Source organism: Tamandua tetradactyla, chromosome 12 (genome assembly GCF_023851605.1).
Source record: "Tamandua tetradactyla isolate mTamTet1 chromosome 12, mTamTet1.pri, whole genome shotgun sequence".
Lineage (NCBI taxonomy): Eukaryota > Metazoa > Chordata > Mammalia > Pilosa > Myrmecophagidae > Tamandua > Tamandua tetradactyla.
Genome location: NC_135338.1, coordinates 67,394,937 through 67,410,596, shown reverse-complemented (window position 1 = coordinate 67,410,596; position 15,660 = coordinate 67,394,937). Strand labels below are relative to the sequence as shown.

The 15,660-nt window shown below is 40.1% G+C and overlaps 1 protein-coding gene across 3 annotated transcripts in view; it reads right to left on the bottom strand.

The window, feature by feature from the left end:
* Window positions 1-15,660, bottom strand: part of EDC3 (enhancer of mRNA decapping 3) — an 82,284-nt gene that overhangs the window by 11,549 nt on the left and 55,075 nt on the right. For all 3 annotated transcript variants that reach the window (XM_077123784.1, XM_077123785.1, XM_077123783.1), the window contains exon 5: window positions 1,042-1,195. In XM_077123784.1, the coding sequence (XP_076979899.1) occupies window positions 1,042-1,195 (154 nt within the window). The remainder of the gene's footprint in view (window positions 1-1,041; window positions 1,196-15,660) is intronic.

The window sequence follows — 15,660 nt, the reverse complement described above, 5'->3', positions numbered from 1 at the left end:
TCTCATCTATCCACTTTTCTGATCCCTAATTCTCTGGTCACTGTCATCTGTCCCCTGGCTAATTGTCAGCTTTCTAATTAGTCTTGCTGCCTCCAGTCTTGCCTCCCTTCAATCTACCATTCTCACTGTAGTCAAAGTCATCTTTGTAAAAAACAAGGCTCATCATGGCAGAGCCCAACTGAAATCCATTCCATGGTTCACTCCTGCTCAGCTCAATCAAGACCCTACTTTCCAGCCTCACAGAATGATATATAGTTCCTCGGTCTCTCAAAACTCTTCCCTTCGCATATCTACTCTCTATACCTAGAATACTACCTCACTGCCACCTCTCCTGCTAGCCCCGGTCCAGTTCCCTTATTCTTCAGGACTCAGATTGAATATCATTGCTCTAGGACATCCTGGAGTAGAAATGTGACTTTCTGGAGAATTTTTCATTTCCTTTACTACAACACTGTACTTACTGGAAACCTCTCCTAAGCTATGTGAGGGCAGGAGCAGTGTTTTATTCTTCTTTGAGTCCCCAGTGCCTAGGACAAAGTCTGGTTCATAGTGGGTATGAGGAAGTGTCCATAATAAAATTAAGTATTGATGTGTCTGTCCTGATACATGAGCCCAAGGCGCAGGTGGGAAGCTCCCCTACCCACTGTCAGGGTGGTTCTAGAAGTTCTTAGGTACTTTTGCCCAGCCAACCTGAGTGAAATAACAAGACCAGTGCCAAGAACAGAGTCTCCGAAGTTCACCAGAAGGAAGACCTCTGGTAGTCAGTAGTAATGCAAGGTGAGACATCTGCTGTCAGGAAAGGGTCAAAAAGTGGCTTCTTGGGAGAAGAGAACTTCCAGGAGATCAGTGAAAAGAGGAATAAATAAAGAATCCTGGTAGCGTCCAGGAAAAGTGATTTCATATATATATATATATATATATATACTCTGTGACACAGGGGAACAGCAACAGTCTAATGAACTCCTCTGTGAGGTCCTGAGTGGGAACAAGGTGGAGGATTAGCACCTTACATTTAGCCTCCGCCAAGCAAGAAGCATTTACCTGTTGGGTCCTCCAAGTAGGGTCAGTGCCATCTGACTGGCACAGACGCCGGTCATCTCCAGTCTCCGCTCCAGAGTTAAACCATGCTTCTCAGCCACAAACAACAGCTTTTTATGCAGCTCATAGGAAACACTTGGGACCACCAGGCCAGAGTCTGCAGTTGAAGAGAAGGTGAGAAGAGAAAAGGAAAGTGACTACAGGAAACGAGGTCCAAAAATGGGTGTACCCTCTCCAGGATCCTGTGAGAGCCAAGACTCACTCAGACTGACCCTCGGCTGGCCCACCCTTCTAATCTTCTGGGATTGAGGCATCTTCTGCAGCCCTCTACCAGAGCTCAAGCGATGGTTGGTGAACTGAGTAACACCTCGTTACAGGTTATCATGGAGTTAAGTTCTTTTGGAAGTTAAACTTCAGACCAAGAAAGCTAAATCAACCAAGATGTATTTGATATCACCAAGAAAAGGCCAATGTATACAACAATTTACCAACCATATTAGGAGAATGTACCATCTCTGGCAGTGAAGTTTTCCTTACAAATAGGTCCCTTATCTTTCCCCAGAGGTGGAACAGGACTAGCTAACCCAACTGACCCTCTACCCTTCATATTCTCATCAGTTTCCAGGGAGGACAATGTATTCATCCCATCTGCTACCCACCTCCTATTTCACTTTCTCTCTTTTACTTGGCCCTTCCCTCTTTGCTTAAGAAATTCAACTAGCAACTTATTTCTCAAATAACTTGTCATTAATCCAACATTACTACAAGGAAATATTACATGGAAAATAACCTATGGCTTGTTTGAAGCTACTCAGAGCATAAACTTTAATTCATGTTAAATGTTAGGGAGAATCACAGTCACTGAAAGTACAGCATGGAAAGCAACTTTTTTTCAGGCTCAAAGGCAATATGGCAACTGGTATACTTGAAGGAAATCTATGGTATGATATGCATGCGTATCAACATGCAGGTGCTCTTTCAGAAATGGAAAGAAACAGCAAACTCAAAGACTGATCTGTAATGGAAAGCTCTTGTCTTGATAACTGGGTCTCTATCCCTCCAAGATGCCAGTGCTATCTTACAAAGGCTGAAGTCACTGAGCTGGTCCCAGAAGAGCAGCCCCTTTGCCAAAGAGCCCCATTCAGCCTCACTGACAGACCAACAAACACAGATTCCAATGAGCAAGTGTTCCTGGGATTCCACATAACTAGTTTTGTCTAGTTGGATCAGATGCCTATTTAGATCCTGTCTCCTCAACTATATTGAATTGTAAACTACTTTTACTTCTATCAGCCCCCACCTCCTCAATGTGTCTCAGCTACATTTATCGAGAAGTGAGTTCTCATCAGGTATACAACATATAAATGATGCTAATACAGTACTATCTTTGATCTGGCCTAACTCTAAGGTTGAGGCTTTTAGTAAGTTCATCATCATCTCATTGTTCTAGAGCCCTGTATGGAAAAACTTGTTTTCCTCACTAGTCATTTAAGGAGAAATTTCTATCAGGTGTCCAGTCTTGCCTGCATAGTTTATTAAAATCACACAGAATGAGGCTATAGATGTACGTTTTAACAGTAGGAACCCAAGCACAAAGACTGAACTGGAAAGCACCCAGGTCTATATTCTCTCAAGGAAAGGTGGAATGATAATAATTTAATGTTTAATAATGATAATAAAAAATGTCTACATATCAAACACTATCCCTGTTAGTTAACTGTACCACTCTAAGTCTTGCCTGAGTCCTATTTCCATCTTGGGCAGCGGCAACAAACAGTACTATTAGGAGTAGTGAACCTGTTCTCCCACCCCTTTCTGAAATGTCAGTCACTGGAGTCCAGGTGCCAGTGCTGGAAGCTGCAGCCTGACCTTGCATGTCAACAGCAGATTAAAACAGCCACTTTTATGGCCTTCTTCAGACACGCACATATTATCGGAACTAATTAGGAACTGTTGATAGCAGTGTGAAAAAGCTGAATAAATTCTCAGGAGTCCTAAGCCTCCTAACAACCTAAACTTCTCAGACAAGTCACGCATCTACCTGCTTTAAACACCCTCTCTACCTTCAAAATCACGCAAGGTAGAGCTCCCACTCAAATCTAAGCATTTCTTCTATTTATCAGTTCTCTTTCTGTTGAATATGAAACTGGTCAGCACAACAGCTCTCAAGCCTGCCACCCTACAATCAGTCTTTCTTTCTCGGTCTGCCTCTTGTGCTATGTGTATAGGCACCTCCTACCTGCCCTTCAGAGGGCTCTCTGGGGAAAGGCTGACATATTTTCTGCTAGCTTTCTCCTAACAGACCTTAAGGGCACAAAAGTCATGGTACAAAGAGAGAAAAGCTAACCCACCCTGGCTGGCTAGATCCTGCAGATGGAAGCTGTCCCTATTACCCTCTCCTCACTAGTCTGTGTCAAGAAAAGGGATGCTGTTGATGAAGCATATTTCTGCAGTCAAGGGAAAGCCAAGGCAAAGAACCCTTTCTGCTCACAGTCTGCCATTTGGAGGATCTAGGGCTCCACTGTACTCTCTTCTGATTGCTTTTCTGAAAATACATGTGAGCACCACAAAATTTTCCTTTTAAATATTTACACATGAGGTCCAACCAGTCTGACCAGCTTATCAGAAACAGGCAGAGGAAGTAAAAATACACTGCAGAGGAAGGGAACCATGAACACAGAGTATAAATTACAAACAATAACACTGCCAAAGCCTGAATATGAGCCAAGCCTAATTATGTTTGGGTTGTTAGGTGGATCTTAATTGTTTGGAATTATGGCAGTAAAATCAGTTGGTAGGGTTTCTCTTAACTTGTTCATGACAAGAAGACCACTTCTTAGGATCTGATAAACCTTAAGGAATCAAGACAAATGTCTTAGGTATTTTTGTTGGCCAGAAAAGAAGATGCCACCTCTCTGCACGGCTGGTTTCCACAGCATGAAGTGAGGACCATCTCTTCAAGGCCACGGATCTGAGTGGTCAGGCTACTTCATGTGTCTGCTGCCAACTGCCCCTTCTTCCTGTCTTTACCATTTCAACATTGCTCGTTCCTGTATACAGCATTTCAGGCCTGTCCCTCAATTTATGGACACATATGCATGCTCTCACACTCTCCATTGCACTTCCCCACCACATCCAACCCTTCCCCAGCAATTTCTTCATGGATATCCTCCTGTCTCCCTCAAACCTCTCCAGCCTTTGCTGCATAACAGGACTCCCACAAAAAAGCATTTTTCTTAGATCTGAACTCAATCCTTACATAGACAGGGCCCTTTAGTTGCAAAGGCTGCATGTGTCTTGCGGCTTATCAGTGAGGAGCACAACTTATTAATGGGCATGGAGATTTCTCCAGGACTATGAATTCTTATTCCATTCTGTAGCAGTCATAAAATCGGTTGGCAAAGAACAAACAATCCAGTTTATGAAATGGGCTAAAGATATGAACAGGCAGTTTTCTGAAAAGTAAATACAGATGGCTCAAAAGCACATAAAAGATGCTAATTTTCATTAGCTATAAGGAAAATGCAGCTCAAGACTATAATGAGATATCACCTCACACCTGTAAGAATGGCTGCTATTAAACAAACAGGAAACTATAAATGTTGGAGAGGATATAGAGAAATTGGGATATTTATGCACAGTGGGAATGTATAATGATATAGCTGGTAAGGAAGACAGCTTGGTGGTTCCTTAGGAAACTAAATATCAAGCTGCCCTATGACCCAGCAATAGCACTACTCAGTATATACTTAGAAGAGCTGAAAGCAGTAACACAAACAGACATTTGCATACCAATGTTCTTAGCAGCACTATTCACAATCACCCAAAGATGGAAACAAACCAAATGCCCATCAACAGGCAAGTGGATTAACAAAATGTGTTATATACATACGATGGAATATCATGCAGCAGTAAGACAAAATGACGTCCTGAAGCACATGACAAAATGCATGAGCCTTGAGGACATAATGCTGAGTGAAATAAGCCAGACACAAAAGGACAGATACTATATAACTCCATTTTTATGACCATGACTCTACTTTTATGACCATGGTAAAGGTAAAATCAGAGGCTTATAATACAGAATATAGTGGACTTAGAGATACAAAGAAGCTAGAGATGGGTGAACAGTTAGCTAATGACATTGAACTTAAATGTAAGGGAATAGAAGTGAAGGTGGTTCTCTAGTGGGTCTATTACCATATTGAAGGTGAAAAAGATTGAAAGGGGTTGTATAGACCTATGTGTCCCACTGATTAATATTAGAAATATAAATAAATTCTTGTAAGAACTACTTCAAAGGTATGATTCTTGTACAAAAAATGTTTAAGTCCAGAATACAGGGGGAAAACTACTATTGCATGCTATGGGCTATGTTTAATAGGAAAACATCAGCACTACCAGAGCAACAGCAGGGGTAAATAATGGGGGGAGGGACAAGAGTTTAGGGGAGGTTTAGATTTCCTATTTGGTGAGGGTGTGTCTACTGGTTCTAGATGGGTCCCTGGACCAAATAAGTTCTGAAACCTAGAGGGCCCAGTCTCTCCAGAACACCAGCTACTTACATCTCTCTACACCATATTATTGACAGCCCCTTACAACATGAAAAAGTTAGAATGGCCATAGCCAGAATACCCTTAAAGAGTGGGACAGAAAGATCAGAAGTGATGGCGGAGTTACACAGAGAAGGTAGGTTTAACAAATGAATATGATTGCTAAATCATTAAACTGATATTCTTTTAGTCTCAAGTATCTTAGAGCAGCTAGAAGTAAAAACCTAAAATTGTGGAATTGTAACCCATACCAAACTCTGAAATCTGTTCTACAACTAACTGTTGTGCTTTGAAATTTATTGCTTTTTTCCATACAGGTTATTTTTCATAAAAAAGTTGATTGTGATGATAAAAAAATATTTATTCCTTCTAGCCTCCTATATTCTGGAGCAGCTAGAAGGAAAAATCTGAGATGGTATGGTAGCCCATGACTAATTCTGGGATCTGTCATGTAACTTACTGAAGAGTGCTCTGAAAGCTACTGCTTTTTTCTTTCTTTGCTTTGAATATATGTTATAGTATACAACAAAAAAAGTTAAAAAGAAAAAAAAATAGGTTGGCAAGCATTCCATGAAGAGATGACTGAGCAGTTCCAGCTGTGTTGCCAACCCCAAACAGCAGTCCTTCTCCACGTGGAACCCAAGAGTAGGAGATTCAGATTTAAATCTCTTTTCCCTCCCCACTCCTAGTTTCAAGTCACTTGAAATGTAGAAGCTAATGGAACTTTGCTTCAGTGAGATATTTTTGATCTTCAGTCACATGTTTCAGCTAAGTGATGAATTTTACCACTAAATGTCAGGCCAGCAATGTTATCAAAAGACAGATCCCCACTCCAGGACACCTGTGTATTCACTGTGAATCTCAGTACTCTTGTTCTGAAGAAGTCTTGATGTGGTGGCAATCTTCTCAAAGTACGGCAAAATTATGAGTTGCTCTGTTCATGAGGGCTTTGCTTTTGTTCAGTATGTTAGCAAGAGAAATGCACAGGCTGCTGTAGCAGGAGAGGATGTCAGAATGACTGCATGAAGGTTTTAGACATTAATCTGACTTCATAGTCAAGAGAACTAAGAAAAAGCAGGTGTGAAATGACATACAGCAGAGATATACAGGTCAGTACCAGAACACCCTTTGATCCCCTCTGCTCTTCTTTTGACTTGGACTTGACTTTCTGTAGGATTATTATGGTAAGATGTCCTATTGCTTGGACTGTAGTGCCCTTAAATACCAGCACATATCAGGAAAACACTTCATGAAGGGGCTCAATTCCAACAGTGGTTGAAAGGAGATGGCCTTCAGACCATTAGGAAGATAAAAACAAAAAGTGGATTCTCTACTGAAAGGCCTGGAAAAAACTGAAAAGGAACAGAGCAAGCAAGGAGTAGTGATGAAGAATGATAAGTCAGAAGAGGAGCAGAACAGCAGCTCCCTGAAGATGAGACTAATGTGAAGATGACATCTGTATGGAGGATATATTAAACTTCCCCATCTGGGGAATTCCTGATATTCTCACAAGCATTGGGGACAACCAATTTAATAGGCCGAGCCCTCAATCTTGGAGCTTGCCCCTATGAAACTTATTCCTGTAAAGGAGAAGCTAAGCCTATTTACAATTATGCCTAGGGTCTACCCCAGAGAACCTCTTTTTGCTCAGATGTCATGAGCTCTCTAAGCCAACTTGGCAAGTGAACTCATTGCCCTCCTCGCTACATGGGACATGACTCCCAGGTGCTCCCCATGTAGTGAGGAGGACATGATTCCTGGAGTAGAGCTAGGACCCAGCATCGTGGGATTGAGAAAGCCTTCTTGACCCAAAGGGGAAAGACAGAAATGAGACAAAATAAAGTCTCAGTGGCTGAGAGATTTCAAATAGAGTCAAGAGGTTCTTCTGGAGGTTATTCTTATGCGTTATATAGATATCCCGTTTTAGTTTTTTGTTTTGTTTTACTATGATAATTTATTTTTTATTTTTTTGCATTTCTTACTTTATTTTAAATTTTTTATTAATTAAAAACAAATTACAAGAAACAAACATTCCCAACACATACACTCAGCAATTCACTATATCATCACATAGTTGCACATTCATCATCATGATCATTTCCCAGAACATTAGCATCAATTCAGAAAAAGAAATAAAAAGACAACAGGAAAGGAAATAAAATGAAAACAGGAATAAAAACCCATGATTATACCTACCATACCCTTTACCCCTGGCTTTCACTGATGACTAGTATTTCAAACTAAATTTATTTTAACATTTGTTCCCCCTATTATTTATTTTTATTCCATATGTTCTACTCATTTGGTGACAAGGTAGATCAAAGGAGCATCAGACACAAGGTTTTCACAATCACACAGTCACATTGTGAAAGCTCTATCATTATTCAATCATCCTCAAGAAACATGGCTACTGGAACACAGCTCTACATTTTCAGACAGTTCCCTCCAGCTTCTCCATTACATCTTGGATAACAAGGTGATATCTACTTAATGCATACGAATAACCTCCAGGATAACTTCTCGACTCTATTTGGAATCTCTCAGCCATTGACATTTTGTCTCATTTCACTCTTCCCCCTTTTGGTCGAGAAAATTTTCTCAATCCCTTGATGCTGGGTCTCAGCTCATTCTAGAGTTTTTCTCAACCCCTTGATGCTGAATCTCAGCTCATTCTGGGATTTCTGTCCCACGCTGCCAGGAAGATCCACACCCCTGGTAGTCATGTCCCACGTAGACAGGGGGAGGGTGGTGAGTCTGCTTGCTGTGTTGGCTGGAGAGAGAGGCCACATCTGAGCAACAAAAGAGGTTCTCTTGCGGGTGACTCTTAGGCTTAATTTTAAGTAGGCTTGACCTATCCCCTGTGGGGTTAAGTTTCATATGAACAAACCCCAAGACTGGGGGCTCAGCCTATAGCTTTGGTTGCCCACACTGCTTGTGAGAATATCAAGAATTCAACTTGGGGAAGCTGAGTTTTTCCCCTGTTCTCACCATTCCCTGAAGGGGACTTTGCAAATACTTTTCCACTCACTGATCAAATCACTCTGGGATTCATCAGGGCATCACCTGGACAAACCAACAAAATCTCATGTCCTATACAAAGTTCCATGTACTTAAGGTGTTCAATCAACTATCTACATAAGTTATATTAGGAGATGCACTAGTCAAAGTATAGATCTATACCAAATAAACATTTTTTGCTTTAGTCTCACACAGTAGTTGAAATTTTAAAATATTAAGTACCATCTATTTTCAGCACACTGCAGTAATGACATTCTTTTGTTCTTCCTCATGCAAAAACATTTTTTAAATTTGTATATTTAGTCACTATCATTATACACTCTAGGCATTCCTAGATTACACCATCTCAATCTTTATCGTCTATCTTTCTTTGTGATTTCATTTATGCCCCAGCCCTCCTCCATCATTCTCACATTCAGCTTCATTCAGTGTTTTAACATAATTGTATTACAGTTAGGTAGTACTGTGCTGTCCATTTCTGAGTTTTTATATTCAGTCCTGTTGCACAATCTGTATCCCTTCAGCTCCAATTACCCAATTTCTTACCCTATTTCTATCTCCTGATGGTCTCTGTTACCAAAGAAATATTCCAAGTTTATTCACTAATGTCAGTTCATATCAGTGAGACCATACAGTATTTGTCCTTTTGTTTCTGGCTAATCACACTCAGCATAATGTCCTTAAGGTCCATTCATGTTGTTACATACTTCATAACATTATTCTCTCTTACAGCTGCATAATATTCCATCTTATGTAAATGTCACAGTTTGTTTAGCCAACTGTCTGTTGATGGACCTTTTGGCTGTTTCCATCTCTTGGTAATTGTAAATAATGCTGCTATAAACATTGGTGTGTAAATGTCCATTTGTGTCCTTGGCCTCGTGTCCTTTGAGTAGAGACAGCATATGGATGGGTCCTGTTTTTTAATCCATTCTGCCAGTCTATGTCTTTTGATTGGACAGTTTAATCCACTAACATTCAATGTTATTACTGCATGGGTAGTACTTTCTTCTACTATTTTGCCTTCTGGATTTTATAGGTCATATCTAATTTTCCTTCTTTTTACCTTTACTCATAGTCTTTCTTTCTACACTCTTCTCCACACCTCTCTCTTCTGTCTTCGTATCTGTCTCTAGTGTTCCCTTTAGTATTTCTTACAGAGCTGGTCTCTTGGTCACAAATTCTCTCAGTGATTTTTTGTCTGAAAATGTTTTAATTTCTCCCTCAGTTTTGAAGGACAATTTTGCTGGATATAGAAGTCTTGGTTGGCAGTTTTTCTCTTTTAATAATTTAAATATATTATCCCACTGTCTTCTCACCTCCATGGTTTCTGCTGAGAGATCTGTGCATAGTCTTATTGGGCTTCCCTTGTATGTGATGGATTGCTTTTCTCTTGCTGCTTTCAAGATCCTCTCTTTCTCTTTGACCTCTGACATTCTGATTATTAAATGTCTTGGAGTATGTCTGTTTGGATCTATTCTCTTTGGGGTATGCTGCACTTCTTGGATCTGTAATTTTAAGTCTTTCATAAGAGTTGGGAAATTTTCAGTGATAATTTCCTCCATTAGTTTTTCTCCTCCTTTACCCTTCTCTTCTCCTTCTGGGACACCCACAACACGTATATTATGTGCTTCATATGGTCTTTCAATTCCCTGAGTCCCTGCTCATATTTTTCCATTTTTTTTTCTATAGTTTCTGTTTCTTGTTGGATTTCAGATTTTCCGTCCTCCAGTTCAGAAATCCTATGTTCTGTCTCTCGAAATCTACCATTGTAGGTTTCCATTGTTTTTTTCATCTCTTCTACTGTGTCTTTCATTCCCATAAGTTCTGTGATTTGTTTTTTCAGAATTTCAGTTTCTTCTTTTTGTTCTTTCCTTGTCTTCTTTATATCCTCCCTCAGTTCATTGATTTGGTTTTTGATGAGGTTTTCCATGTCTGTTCATACATTCTGAATGAATTGTTTCAGCTCCTGTATGTCATTTGAATTGTTGGTTTGTTCCTTTGACTGGGCCATATCTTCAATTTTCCTAGTGTGATTTGTTATTTTTTGCTGGCGTCTAGGCATTTACTTACCTTAATTAGTTTATTCTGGAGATTGCTTTCACTTCTTTTATCTAGGGTTTTCTTGCTGGATGAATTTGTTGTCTATCTGTTCTTTGACATTCCGTTAAGCTTTATCTGGACCTTTAGCTTAACTTTTGTTTAACAGAGGAGGATTTTTCAGTTCTTGTTTTCTTGTTTCTTGCCCTGCTTGTGTGGTGCCTCTCCCACACACACACTTAGGAGGGTCTACTTAGATATTATAGACCCCAGCCAGATTTTCCCAGACCAAACTGGCCTCCTATCAGGAGGAAAGAGTCACCTGCATCGGTTTTCCCTGAGGGTGAGACCCAGCAGGTTGAAAGACTTTCCCGTGAAGTCTCTGGACTCTGTTTTTCTTATCCTGCCCAGTATGTGGCGCTTGTCTGCCTGCAGGTCCCACCAGCATAAGATGATGCGGTACCTTTAACTTTGGCAGACTCTCCCTGCTGGGGGGCATGGTGGAGACAGAGGAGAGGTTGTAGGCTGGTTTTAATGGCTTCAAATTACCAAGCCCTGGTGTTTGAATTCCTTGATGGAGGGATTCCATCTGGGTGGGGCTTCACCCCTCCCCTGGGGAAGGCACAGGCTCCAGATAAGCCCCCAAAAGAGCTCACTTCTGCCTATGCCTGGGTACAGTTGCAGCCTGAAAAGTCCTGCCACTGTATCCAGAGGCAGTCAAGCCTTTGTAGATACCCAGCCACAAAAACCTCTGTTTTCTTCTTTTTTTTTTCCCCCCCTTTTTCTGTCAGTCCTGCCCCCTTGGCACTGGGGCATAAATGAGCAACCTCCGCTTTCATCAGGTTCACCTAAGCTGGGGGCCTATTTTTATTAGTCAGAATTTGTTAATTAGTTCCACAATTGGTGTTTGATTGTGCTCAGTCCCTGCTGCTGGTAAAGTCCTTTCCTTTCCCCTCTGGGAAGCAGCCTGTGGGGGAGGGGCGCTGGCCGCCGCAGCTTTGGGAACTCATGGTTCTGGGGGGGGGCTCGCAGCCGGTCCAGCTGGTCCAGACTGGGGTACGCTGTGTGTCTGGTCACTATCGTGACTCCGGGAGTTGTTCTGTACTGTTTCTGGTTATTTAGTAGTTGTTCTGGAGGACGAACTAAAATGCGCACGTTGTTAAGCCGCCATCTTGACCCGGAAGTCCTGTTTTAGTTTTTAGCATATTAGAACAGACAGAAGGAAATAACTGAAACTGCTGGAATGTATTCCAGTAGACTTGATTCTTGAAGATGATTGTATAGCTATATAGGTTTTACAGTGCGACCATGTGACAGAGAAACTCTTCTGTCTGATGCTCCCTTTATTCAAGGTATGGAAAGATGAGTAAAAAAATAGGGATAAAAAAATAATGGAAGAGTAAAGGGTTAAAAAAATTAGGTAGAGTACAATACTAGTAGTCAATGAGATGGAGGAGTAAGGGGTATGGGATGTATGGAATTTTTCTTTTTCTGAAGTGATGCAAATGTTTTAAAAATGATCATGGTGATGAATATACAACTATGTGATGATAATGTAAGCTAATGATTATATACTTTGGATGAACTGTATGGTGTGTGAAGATATCTCAATAAAGATGTTTTTTAAAAAAAGATGAAGTCTGAGAGGGGCAGAGAGGACCCTGCCGATAACGGAGACCTACTGGATGATAAGATAATGAAGTTCGGGAGGATGACCAGCTGACATTCAAGGATAAAGAAAAAGAACAAGGAGAGTATGACACAGACAGCACCAATGTTGAGGGTTAGTGGGGTTTAGAAATCTTATCGCATTATTTCCTTTTTTTTTTTATTAATTAAAAAAAAAATTACCACAACATTTAGAAATCATTCCATTCTACATATGCAGTCAGTAATTCTTAATATCATCACATAGATGTATGATCATCATTTCTTAGTACATTTGCATCGATTTAGGAAAAGAACTAGCAAAACAACAGAACCATTATTTCTTTACCTAGGGGCTTGTCTAAGATCAAATTTCTCACTAGATCTTCAGCACACAGTCACTGTTTTCCATGTTCATTACTTCATAGTGCCCCGTGCCTAGTCCCATTTTCATTTCCTTTGACACTCCTTGTAGTTATGTTAAATCTTACCCTATAATTTTTGCTTTTAATTTTGATTTCTTAATGATTTAACAAAAAAAAAACATATATGGTTTTTATCAACTGTCTCCAAAATAATCTTGTTATTCAAGCAATACAATTCTCACCGTTCATATATATCAGTTCAGTAGTTGCTTCCCTAATGGCAAAAAGGCAGTCTCATTACAGCACCTAAGAGTAGCTCTGAGTCAAACATATGTGAGTCCAATAGCAGATAAGAGCTCTGGGAGGGGCTGCCCAACACAAATGTGACAATGTATTTTTGTGGAAGAAGAGTTGGCATGCCAAAAACATCCTCTAGAAAAATAATTTGTGTGATAGTATTAAGATCTGTTTTCTAAAATTGATACTATGGTTTATCTTCATGAATAGCTTGATGATTGGAACCTTTTTCCTCAAAATAAACAAGATCTTTTTGAACCAGGAATTTGTAGGGGAAAAAACATTGACTAACAATATCACTTTGATTCTTTTGCGGCTATAAAATCACCAGTAAATTTACATCCCCCACACCAACAATATACAGATAGCCTCTGTAGCTCTACATTAAACCCACTACAAAATACAATTTGGTGTCAAGTGTATTTCTGCAAGAAGGCTCAGTTACAAGAATTTTTTTTTATGTCCCACAAGGTCTCCCATGATCTGGCTCCTGCCCACCTCATCACCTTTACCTTGTGTCCTGTCCCAACCTCTACCAGGCTCCAGGCAGCTTGACTGCCTCCTGGTTCCTAAACACTTCAAATTCCTTCTGGCTTCAGGAAGCATGAAGCATGCTGTTTCATGTCCTGGTACTCTCTTCTCTCTTCCAGTGCTACACATGGCTAGCTCCTCATTCTTCAGGGCTCAGCTTAAATACCCCTTGGTCTCAGCATGCTGCTTATTTCTGTCACTGTATTTAATACAATTATAATGTTTTTACTTTGTTGTTTATTTCCCTCATTAGACTGTAAGCTCTATAAGAGCAGCAACTATGTCTATCTTATTCAAGCTATATTCCCTTATTTTCCACTGATCCTCAGTGCTAGCCCAGTGCTTGATACATGGTACCTTGTGGAGGAGCTTCATAAATATTTGTCGAATTAATGAATGAATGAGAAGGCAACCTGTAGATCAGACTTGAGATCAGCCTCAGCACATTCCATTCTTCAGCTGGACAAGAGCGTGACTGTAGCCAAAGACAAGTATGCGGAAGACATTTCTAACTTTTTTTTCCACCTGTGCCCAACCAAGTCCCCAGCACTGGACCTTAATTCCTTCAGGATAAAGCTCCACTGGAACAAGTTTACAGAGGAACATCACATATTTCTACAAGCCAAACTCTTTTCTGCTTCTAGTTGGGCATGCTTTAGCCCTAGCTTGGGCCTCAAGGGATAAAAGACTTTGCAACAAGATTACTTATTAATTACAAAGGGGGAAATATCTTTACAATGGAGAAATCTGGTGGACAACTTAGCACCAGTCATGTGGCAAACTGACATGATGTACTCCCTTAATGATGCCTTGAGAATACACAGCCCCATTAGAATCCTGGGAAAAAATGTTTATCATGAATGAAATCATAAAGAAATAATCAGTTAAAGCTGAGGAACATTCACAAATCAACTGGCCTACACTCTTCAAAAATGTCAAATATCATGAAAAACAACAAAAGTTTTAGGAACTGTTTTAAGTTTAAAAAAAGTAAAGAGATATGACAACTAAATGTAATATGCAATGTTTGATTTAAAAATATAGCTATAAAGGACATTAATAGGACAAGTGGAAATTTTTACATATAGATCATATATTTGATAGTATATTGTATTAATGTTAAATTTCTGGAGAGCAATTTTGAACTGTGGTTATGTAGAGGATCATCTCATTGAATACTTACAGAAGTATTTATGGGTGAATTGTCATGATGAGTGCAACTAAATCTCAAATGGTTCAGAAATATATAATAGTTATATACAGTATATGTAGTAAAACATTAATAACTGGTGAGTCTAAATGAAGGGTGTATGGTCATTCATTACAACTATTAAACTATTCTGGCAACTTTGTTGAGGTTTGAAAAATTTTTTCACAATAAAACAATGAGAAAAAAGAGAAACAGAGTTAAGTGCTGCCAAATATGATCAACAAATGTTTGTAGAGTAACAATATATCAAGCCAGTAGTGTGGTAGGGGGTAGCAGGAGATGGGAAAAAATAAAGTGTATGAAAACAGACCCTGTTCCCAGAGTCTTATTATCTAGCTAGAAACCAAAATTATGTATGTGCAAATATCATAGCATACACAACAGGCCTAAACTGTGTATCCTGAGCATAAGTGTAAAGTATGGATTTCAAACCAGGAATTACAGGAAGTAGATGGCAGATTCTGAATCTGAAAGACAGGCAGGATTACAGTCACTGTAAACAGCAGGGGGAGAGCACCCCAGGTGGGGTGGAGAGGGTCCATAAACAAAGTTTCAGATGCTAGAATGGGTGTAACATGTACAGATGAAAATGTCCCTGACTGGAGCCCAGGCTGGTATTAGGGAGAAGTGAGCTTAAGAGGCAGGGCCAGACTCCAGAGGGCTTTAAAAGCCAAGTTATTTTAAGCAGGGTGAAACTGACAGGGGAGAAAACTGAGGGCAGAAAGAACAAGCAGAAAGGATTTCAACTGGACATGGGGAGGTTTCAGGGTAACACAAGAAAGTAAAAGGTCAGGATAATTTCAAGGGCAATTTTGAAAGAAGAAACAATAGAATCTGGAGCCAGAATGAATATGGGGATGAAGGAAAATTCCCTGCTAGGGCTCTTAGAGAAGGTATCATTGTGTCTGCTGTTGAATTAGAAAAAATGGTTTTTGCTGGGGGGGGGGGGTGTCCTTTCCAG